Source organism: Tupaia chinensis, unplaced genomic scaffold (genome assembly GCF_000334495.1).
Source record: "Tupaia chinensis unplaced genomic scaffold, TupChi_1.0 Scaffold148350_1, whole genome shotgun sequence".
Taxonomy (NCBI): Eukaryota; Metazoa; Chordata; class Mammalia; order Scandentia; family Tupaiidae; genus Tupaia; species Tupaia belangeri.
In genome coordinates, this window is record NW_006208201.1 from 1,631,035 (window position 1) to 1,642,072 (window position 11,038).

General features: G+C 35.3%; 1 protein-coding gene across 1 annotated transcript in view; it reads left to right on the forward strand.

Annotated features, from left to right (window-relative positions):
• The window catches only part of LOC102476367 (neurofibromin), a 160,206-nt gene that overhangs the window by 80,568 nt on the left and 68,600 nt on the right, over window positions 1-11,038 (forward strand). The window contains exons 13-14 of the mRNA XM_014584974.1: window positions 1,604-1,633; window positions 5,380-5,511. Of these exons, the coding sequence (XP_014440460.1) occupies window positions 1,604-1,633; window positions 5,380-5,511 (162 nt within the window). The remainder of the gene's footprint in view (window positions 1-1,603; window positions 1,634-5,379; window positions 5,512-11,038) is intronic.

Below are 11,038 nucleotides of genomic sequence, written 5' to 3' on the forward strand. Positions count from 1 at the left end.
AGAGACAGAAAGCAGGAAATCACCCCCCTGGGGGGTGGCCACGCCGCAATCCCTTCTCCTCCATTCTCCTCTTGGGATCTTGGGCACACTCGCACACGCACCTGGCGTGAGTTTAAGCCACTGGGTCTGGGACTCGAACCATGGTCGACTACGTGGGAGTCCAGCGACATAGCCATTACACTAACTGCTGGTCCCAAACAATGAAATTTTAATATTACTTATAAAGAGATTCAAACAAGATATAAAAACCTATCAGACAATTTTAGAGACTTCATTAAAAATGTACTTGTGAACCCTTCAGTTCTGATGTGAGTTCATTAAGTATAAGATTGTGAAATCTTTATTTGCACCATGGATTTTAAATATTCTGTTCTTCTAATTTTGAGCAATTGAATTTTGAAGGTTCTTAGGTATTGTCTTCCATAATTCCACTTTTATCTATTAATATATATACACTTATATGTAAACTGATCAACTTTTTCTTATTTTCCTCTATTCAAGAGGGCTTTCTTCTTTCTCTTTAGATTTTTGCCATTGGGCATGTGCATTCGGTAGAGACAGAGACAATGACAATGAGGGAATGTAAGAAATCAAACCCCAGCAAGGAGATGGCCATGCCATGCCACAGTCTCTTCTCCTCCGTGCTCCTTCTGGGATTTTGGGCACGCGTGCACACGCACCTGGCATGATATTCAAGCCTCTGGGTCTGGAACTCAAACCGCAGTCAGCCATATGGGATTCCAGCAATGTAACCACTACGCCACCTGCTGTTCCCTAGGTCTTTCATTGTTGGTAGTGTATTTGTCCAGTTTGTACTCAAATTTCACTTTAAGACTATGTCTCTGATAAGTTAAAAATTAACCGCCACCATTATTTGCCTTAGGTTTGTTTAATTAAACCAAGTGCTGCACATATTTTATCCATTCCTACATGAGAAAAATAACTTTTGACAAAGCTATTTAGTGACACATGGAGTTTTTTTCAGTGAGTGTTAATAGTGTTTGGGAAGGACAGTTCTTTTTGTGTAGGACTACCTTTTGCATTAAAGAACATTCAGCATCATTTGTCCTCATTCACTTAATGCCAGTTATGCTGTATTCCCTTATCTCCAATTGTTATGATCAGCTGAAAATGCTGGGGTGGGGCAGGGGGCCATACCCTTACAACTGAGTATCACTGAGTTAAGTTATAGATAAAAGTAACATTGACTACTCTGTTCCAAAAGGGAATAGCTAATCAATCTTGATTGTAGATAAGGTATGTTTATATTAAAGGTTTTTTTTTTTTTTTTTAAAATACTGTATTTTGCCAGTGTAATGAGCCAGGATATTGTATTCTCGAGGTTTATGATCAAGGTCATTTAAAAATAAGAGGTTGAATTTTTCCCCCTTAAGTTTATGTGTAATATAGAAATAAGATATTATTGTATATTATTATTTTCCTTTGGCTTCTAATACTAAAAATACTCCCTTTTTATTAGAGTGGATAGTTCTTACATAAATGCTTAAAATTTATATTTAATAAACCTAAGTATATACTTTTTTGATACTGTGTGGCTAGCTACTTTAATTGTGAATATTTTTGTCTACAATTGAATATATAGAGCACTTTCAAGCATGGACTTGGCACTGCTGTAAGTGGCTGAGCTGCTCCTTTCTGGGTTTCAAGCATGCCTGGAGTGGTACTTCATGCATGCCTCAGTGTGCCTGGTGAAAGTGGTTGTGCACCCTCCTGTACTCTGGCGTAGAGTACTGCATGTGTGAAGGTGGAGTGTGTCTGTATCAGAGGTCAAATCAACACAAAATCTTTTCTCATAAAGAAAAAAACTATATTGACATTTTTAATTATGAAGCATCAATAACCTGTTAATGAAATAGCTTGAAAAGGAACATAAACATTAGTCCAAAGTATCTTCTGAAGTTACACCTAAGATAGTGATACTTTATTATTATAGATTTTTTGGTAAATTCTTGCTTATAAGGGTTTTTGTCACGGTTTTTACCTTTTGGTTTGAGGCTGATAGATACTGAATCTGAATTATTTCTTGACTAAAGAGGGCTCTTTACAAAGTACTTATACAGGTTTATGGAATTGACTATTATAGAATATCACTGAAGTCAGTTATTATGGGATTGTTTTATATCCTTAAAATCACATGAAAATTTTCTTAAATGTTTGGACTCCTGATTTTAAATTCATTTGTAGCATAAGATTTCTTTTTAAATGATTCTTGGTTCAATACACCTCATAAGTTTTCCTGTTTCATAGTTCTTTATCCAGTTCACATATGTAAAAACATTTTTATCACTTTCTCAAATATGATAAAAAGTTTACTGATGTGTTTTTGAGCATTTATGTAAAAGCAATAATGGTGCTTGGAGGAATGCTTGCTTTTGTGAAACATGCTCATAATTCATAAATACTATGTTTAGATGAAAGTAGCCCACTGTTTCTTTTTAGAAAATTTTAGTCTATTCATTACTTGAATTCTATTATAATGCTTATTTTTAGTAGTTTCTAAAATGACACCTCTTTTGTCACCTCTTTGGTTATGACATGCCATAAGAGAGGAATTAGAGTTTTAGCACCTGTGTTATAAACTTAATTTTTATAGGCTTCGTTTTGGTTAAATTAGATATGTCATTGGAAAATTTAAAAATAATGTACACATGTGTGAACCAGTTATTTTAATTGTCTTTGGTACGTGCCATGTCTGTTGGCATGATGCTTTATTTCTAGTTTTTCCTTATGGCAGTTTATTGTAGTTTACTTATGGAGAATTCATGTATTGAGAATGAGTTGACTTCATTCTACTGAGAGGTTATAGTGGGAGGAATTATTTCCGAGGCATTTGAGGAGCTACCACAAAATTTACATATGTAAGTATTATCATTTGTTTGGCAATAGGCTTAGTACTTTTTTTTTTTTAATTTGCTATAGGGCTCATGTGCTTACTTGGGGGTTGGGAGACACTCTCACACCACAGGCCCTTCTCCATTCTCCTTTGGGGTTTTGGGCACATATGTGCCTGGCATGTTTTTTAAGCTACTGGGTTCGGGCTTTGAATTATGGCCATGCAGGACCCAGCCACCCTAACTACCACTCTGCTGGCTGGCCAAAGCTTAATACTTTAAAGGAGAAAAAATAAGTCCACTTTAACTACTTTTAGAAAGACACATTTAGTAACTGCTCAGATTGTTAAAATTTTACATTTTCTTTCTTTTGTTTTTCTAATTTGGCTAGAGGGCATGCAGGAAAGAAACAGAATGAGAGCAGAAAGTGAGAAAGCACCTCATGGACGAGGTAGCCATGCTGTTGTCCTTTCTCCTCCATTCTCCTTTCAGGATTTTGGACACATGTGGTTGTTTTTTAAGTCTCTGGGTCTGGGACTCAGACCCCACTGTCAACCATGTGGGATCCAGCTGCCTTAACCACCATGCCAACTGCTGGCCCAGAGTATTAAATTGTTTTTAACCAACTATGTGATGTTTATTTCTTAGTGTCTATTCTATTTTAAAAAGTGTATCTTTTACTTTAAAATGACTGAACTAATGTATTATGAAAAATGAAAATTAGGCAAATCACTAAATGTTAAGCCTAAAAGTTATTTTAGAAGATACACCTGATAGCACAGTACAGTTTAACCAGGTATCACAGAATGACACAGTAACTTGGGTAGAATGTTCTATAGAGTGCAATTGAGTTTATCAGTTTCCAGTAAGATTTTATAGCATCCGTAGGGTGAGGAGGACTTTTCACTCAATGTACTTTGTGGTAATTTAGGTTTCTGCTACCTCAAATTGATGAATTCAAGCTGCATAGTGTGGTAAACATAAGGAAATCAAGTAGGATTGGCTGCTTTCAGCGAAACTGGTGATAAAATTGCCCAAAGTTTAGGGAGTTCATGACATAACCAAAACAGTATTTCTTCCCTTACAGTTTTAGTATCCTTTTCTGAGTGGAGTTCAGTGTTCACAATGTGTATATTAGTTTTATATTTTGCTCTCTAAGACTTTGTAATCCACAGTTTTGCTTAAGGTAATATAACTTGCTGCTCAAAATATCCTGAAAATTATCAATGAAGAAATTAAATATCAAGACTTGAGCTAGCTTAGCTTTGTTTTGTTTTATTTTATTTTATTTATTTTTTTGATAGAGATTTTTGTTATAGGGCACACACGCTTGCTGGAGAGACAGAAAACAAGAAACTGCCTCCAGGGGTGATGGCCACACTATAATCCCTTCTCCTCCATTTTCCTCTCAGGATTGCATACTTGTACATGTGCTTAGTGTGTTTCAAGCCACCAGATCTAGGACTTGAACTCCGGTTGACCGCGTGGAAGTCCAGTGCCTTAACTACCATTCCACCTGCTGGCCCCAAACTAGCTTAGTTTTAAATAAGAAGAAATCTGGGAATAGGACATGAAGCTAACCCTTATTTGCTATTTGATTGTTTTTCTTCCAATTGTTTCTTATAACGGAAGTATTATAACTTGAAAGTCTGTGTTTTAAGCCATTCCAATTTCGGTTTATAGAGTGAAAGTTCACCCAGTCATTTTTGTGTTAACTGATAAACTTTATAGATTTAGTGCTTTTCATAATTGTCATTTTTAAAATAATATATTCATTTTAAAGTAAAAATAACCTATTCATTTTAAAGTAAAAGTTAAAGATACACTTTTCAAACAAAATAGGGACCAAAAACTAGACATTAAAACTAAATAGACTAAAATGAAATAGAAAATGTTTACATGAAATAGTTTTTTCAAAAAAATATTTAGCTAGGATCAGTTTGTTTTTGTTGATGGTGGTCATTAGTCTTCCATATATTGTGTCATCATTGCATATCAATTTAAGATTATAGGTTTACTAATAGCTTTATCTCATTTACTAATTTCATGTTGTAATTATCATTGTTGTTTGTAAGCATATAAGTTACAGTTTGCCATATATTCTTTCAGCATTGTGTTGAACCACTAATCTCTTTAAAAGCTTTGATGATGACATTCTTACTTGGGGAAATACATTCTGTGTATGCACATAGAAAATATTAAATTGAAAAAGAAAAAGTTTGTCTACAGAATTAGTTTCTAAAGACTTTGTTTTTAAATTTCACTAGTTTATCAGTGAAAAAAGGCAATCTCTTATGCACATGCTCCTGAAGTGGGGCAATTTATCTTGTGCTCATTATATTTTAAGATATAATATGTAGTGGTTGATGTTTGAATTAAAGACATCATTTGAAGACTTTGGAAATCATGTGTGTTTGCATGGCCTTAGAAAGTTTCTGACAAAAGGATAAAACTACATTGATAACCAGGGCATGCAATTCATATAATTTTATTCTTTTTCTTCTTTATGGTCTTTGTTTTTCTCCAGTCTGCATTGGATTGGTGGCCTAAGATTGATGCTGTATATTGTCATTCAGTTGAGCTTCGAAATATGTTTGGTGAAACACTTCATAAAGCAGTGCAGGGTTGCGGAGCACACCCAGCAATAAGAATGGCACCGGTAAGATAAATGTGATTTTTGAATTCCATCTTCTTTCTGTTGTGTTTTTAGAGTCTTTATTACATTCCTTTTTCTTGATTATTTTTAAGGATCAAATAGCTTCATCCTTTCTTTCCTTAAGTGTTGTGGTACGTTGTATAATCTAATGTTGGATACTAGTTAATGGTGTTTACATTCCACTGTTTCTGTGAGTTGAACTTCTTAGATTTTTTCATGAACCATTGTTAAAATATTAATGAATTTGTTGATGAGGACATGTATAGTATTTTCAGCTGGGCTGGACAGAGGCGTATATATCATGCTGTGTAAAGTCTCTTTACAATCTAAATGATGTATAATGATTAAATATATAAATAATAACAAATAAATAAATGAAAAATAAATAAAAACAAATATTAATGAATGTCACTTTTTAAAAAAAAATTAACTTTATTTATTTAAATTTGACCAGAGAGGGACAGAGAGAGAGAGAGAGAGAGAAAGAGACAAAAAGAGAGAGGGAAAGTGAGAAAGCAAGCCACTAGGTTCTGGACTCGAACTCCCCCATGGAGTCCATCGCCCTTAACCACTATGCCACCTGCTGGCCCCGAATGTCACTTTTTTAAATCTTTTTTTAGTTGCTTTTTCCTTTAGCTTTTTCTTACAAACTGAAATATTTTGATTAGCATCTCACCTTTTGGGGAAGTGTAAGAGAAGCTGATGCCTGGGTTAACGTGAATGTTCCTGCTAATGCACATTTAGCACACTGGATGCTGAATATTACACATAGGAAATTAGAAATTTTAAGATTTTATAATTAAAAATATTTTATATTTCAGCAAATATGCTTGAGCATTTAAAATTGATAGGTACTGTGACGTTGAAGTTTGACTGTGTTTAAATTGTTTCAAATTAGGTGTTTTCAAATTAGGAATTCTGACCAATTATTACCCTTAATATGAAACTTCAAAACTCATACGGAGGGTCATTAGGAGGGCCATTAGGTGACGTGGTAGTTAAGGCGCTGGACTCCCATGGTTCAAGCTTCAGAACCAGTGGCTTGAAAATCAGTCTGGATGCATGTGTGTGCATGTCCCAAATCCTGAGAGGAGAGGGGATTATATTGTGGCTATCCTTTGCCAGGGGGTGATTTCTCACTTTCTCTCTGTCTCTCTCCCGTGAATGCATGTACTCTTTGACAAAAAACTGAAAAAAAAAACAAAACCCTCATATGGAATAAATTTAATCAGATAATGATAGAATTGTATAAGTCATTTCTTAATATTTATGTATAGCAAGAGTATTATACATGGCAACTCTTGACATTGATTGGTGGTGCTTTGTCTTTTGCTTATTTTCTATTCTTATTGGCTGCTGTCGCTCACATGATCAGATGCCAACCAGTCACTGTTTTGCATGGCAGTGGGCTTCTGTGGCTGTAAGTATGACCCATTGTAACTACCTCAGAAAAGTCCTTTGTTTCTTTGACTTTTCTGTGTATAGTTACCACATTATAGTCATACCATGTCATTCCAAGTGAAAATGTAGCATGTCTTCACCTGTTGGTTTTCTCTGGTAAATTAGCCATTTCACACTTATAATTTAAATAATTTCCTCCTTGGCATGCTTCTCTTTTTCTGAATTCTTTTAGTCAAATATTTTGGTTTTATGCTGTTGTGGTCCACTCTTATTCAGTTGTCAGTAATTGTTTCTGAGGATATTATTTATCCTAGATGTTCAAATAGAGAAGTTTTTCGTATAATATGCTTTGGGACTATTTAGCTTAACATTTAATAGCCAAATAGAATGGCAATAATATTTTATTAAATACACTTTAAAATACAAAGTTATTTTTTAATTGACTTTTTATCAAGTACTTAATTGTGTTTAAAATTGAAAACATTTTCTGTAGGGGTATAAGGTAATTGGAGGTGAACATAAATAATAACTACTTAAATGTTTTTTGACTAAAAAGTGTTGGAAGGTCCAGCCCATGGCATGATGGTTAAGGCAGCCGGACTCACATGGCCAACTGTGGTCCCGGACCCAGCAGCTTGAAAAACACACTGGGCACCTGTGTGTGTCCCCAGAATCCTAAAAGGAGGAGACATGGAGGAGTAAAGGGTTGCAGTGTGACCATTCCCTTTGGGGAGTGATTTCTGTCTCTGTCTCTGTCTCTCTCTCGCCAGTGCACACTTTCTGGTAAAAAAGAAAAAAAAATGAGAGAATTACTTGAAATAAATTGTTTAAAAACCATTTATTGACTTATTTATTCAGTCCAGATAATGTCTATCTGGAAGTTAGAATTTCATTTGACTTTTTGTTTTGTGTTTACACATTTTCTGGTAGAAGTTAATGACCTCTAATAATAGGAATTGATGGGTGATTAATAGTCACTTCCTACCTAACTTCAATATCCATTTTACCAGCTGTCTGTAACTTAATTTTCTGTGCATGAGTATTTGAAAAAAAAAAAAAAGAAACTAAATTATTCTTTTGTACAAGACAAAACTTGACTACTCTGAAGAGTGTGCTGTACATTTAGAAATTACTTTGCTTCTTAGCCCTTGTTATTAGCTGAATCTAAGAGGTACATATTATACTGATCATTCTTTTGTAAGAACCATTATTGACAGGATTTTCTATTTTGGTCCAAGGACATTGTGATTAAAATTTAGTTTTATTTGTAATTATTCTCTGAAAATACCAATATATATTTAATTTTCAAAATTATTCTTAAGCTGTTTTTAATTGTGTATTTGTATATCTGTGTGGAATTTTATGCGTGTACATTTGTACATAATGGCTAAAGGGCAGCCCCCTGGCTGATAGTTTCATCAGAGAAAATAATCAGCAAATTTAATGTGAAATAGTTTTTCATTAACATATTAGAACTTAGATGATCTTTAAGGTGATGCTCATCCCTCATAAATCTGGTGAGTTATGAGTCAGACTACAACAGATAGGAAGGTATTGACATTCCACTAGCCACCAAGCCCAGTGCTCACAGAGATTCCAAGTAAAGATCTTAGAGCTTTTGCTTGAAAATGATTAATGAAGAACTCACTAAAAGTAACCATAAGGTCTGGAAATGCAGGCAAATATATATAATAAATGTTTAGAGATAATATGTCAGGGTTCCTCACTTTTGGCACTTGATATTTTGGACTGGATAACTTTTGCTATAGAGGCTGTTCTGTGTGTTGTGGGATGTTTTGTAGCATCTCTGTCCTCTACCTTTAGCCATCTTTCCACTCAAGAAAATCAGAAATGTTTGCAGATATTTGCAGATGTCCCCTTAGAAACAAAACTAGCCCTCGTTGAAAGCAACTGTATTACTTGATCACTGGCTTTTCCCTCATTTGCATGACCTCAAATGATGGTGGGACTCCGATTAACTTACTGCAGAGCAGCAAGGTCAATCTTTAAAAAAGAAAAAAATACTTGCTGGAAAGAACTGATTATTTGGAATTTTTATCTTAAGCTGAGATAGAATCATGTCTCTCACTTCTAGCCATCATGGATCCTTTGTTGTGGAGCGCTATAGAACATCTCTGACTTTTCCACAAGGTGGTCCTGTGGATCTTCGAATGTTATCCTGTACTCCTAAGGATTCTTTGTATTTTCATATAATACATACATATATATATATATATATAATTTTTAATGTTTATTTAATTCCATTTGCTATTATTATTTAATTTGACTAGAGAGAGAGAAAGGGAAAACCAGAAAGCAAGCTGCCAGTTCCAGAGCTAGAACCATGCTTGGCCATATGGGAATTCAGGAGGTTCAACCACCACGCCACCTGCCAGCCCCTATTTTCATGTATTTTTTAACCTTGGAAGGAGTTTATTTTTTCAGCTCTATTTAAAAGTACAAGGATTGCAGATAGTCATGTGACCGGTGAATGGTCAACTTGGGTTAATTCTCGACATTCAGTCTAGTGTCTTTGCCATGTTCTCCAGCTCGCTTTCCCCAGTAGCATGTTAGCTCAGTGAGCGCAGGAGCGTTATCTGCTTGACGGATGCTGGATTCCTTGCCCGAGAACAACATCTGGCACGTACTAAGCAGTTAGCACATATTTGTTGAATGAATGAATACATTTATTTGACCTGATTCAAAGCTCTTTTCCATCTTGTTTGCTTCTTTTTCAGAAAGATCAACCTGACACAGTTTTTAAACATTAAAATGATGGGGCCAGCTGCATAGTGTAGCAGTTCAGCTCTAGGTATAGGGAGTGGATCCCTGATGGCCAAATGTGGTTCGAATCTTGGCCCTTGGCAGCATGAAAAACACTCTGTGTACATGTCCCAAATCCTGACAGGATGAAGAAATAGCGGAAAAAGGATTGTGGTGTGACCACACCTAAGTGGATAGTGGTTTCTTCGTTTCTTTCTCTGTCTCACAAGCGCACACACCCTCTGGCAATAAAAAAAAAATCTAAATGACATATTAAATTCTGATTTTAGTGTTTTAGATATAGTACAGTAGTTAATTAAAGCTGTTAACCTGCTCTATCTGAGTACCATATTTCTTTCTCTCTCTCTCTCTCTCTCTCTTTTTTTTTTTTAAGAGATTTTTGCTATAGGGCATGTGCGCTCACCCGAGAGACAGAAAGAGACATAGAGACAGAAAGCGAGAAATCACCTCTTGGGGGGCTGATCACACTTTAATCCTTTCTTCTCCATTCTTCTCCTGGGATCTTGGGCATGCACGCACACGTGCTCTTGAAGCCATCAGGTCTGGGATTTGAACCGCAGTTGGCCATATAGGAGTTACAATGTAACCGCTATGCCATCTGCTGGTCCCTGAATACCATGTTTCTATGACTACAGCCTAAGATAATATTATTATCTTATATTGAGATTTTATTCATTTACACTTTTTAGCCTTTCTGATTGAACACCGAGTCATAGTGTATCCTTTTTAGTATTTTTAAAAATTTGACATGTTTGGGGGCCAGCAGGTAGCATGGAGGTTAAGGTGCTGGATTCCTGCATGGTTGACCACGTATCCAGCAGCTTGAAAATCATATTGGGTACATGTATGTGTGTGCCCAAAATCCTGAGAGGACAATTGAGAAGGGATTGAGGGGTGGCTAGCCCCCCAGGTGGTGCAATTTCTCACTTTTTTTCTATATTTCTCTTTTTTTCTCCAGCGAGTATACACACACTTTGGCAAAAAAAAAAAAAAAAAAAATTGCACGAAATGTTTTTTAGACCCCTTGAATTCAGTATGTTATCCTAAGCTTACAGGTGGTTGGGCCCTTAATAGATAACTAAAGTCTTGGGTTCATGAATTTCTTTCCAGGCGTGACTCCCTCTTTTCTTTGGCCAGAGCACATGTACCAGCTTGGATTCCTACTGTTACCTGCAATATGGAAGATCAATAAATATATAAATAAATTATTTTTTCCCTTACATTTCTAAGTAAGAAATGTATTTCTTTTTGGCAAGTTGTTTCTGACTTTATATAACCCACTAATAGCTCATTAAATGATATGGTATTTAAGTTTGTTGAAATTTCCAAAGTCTAGTCTTAACAT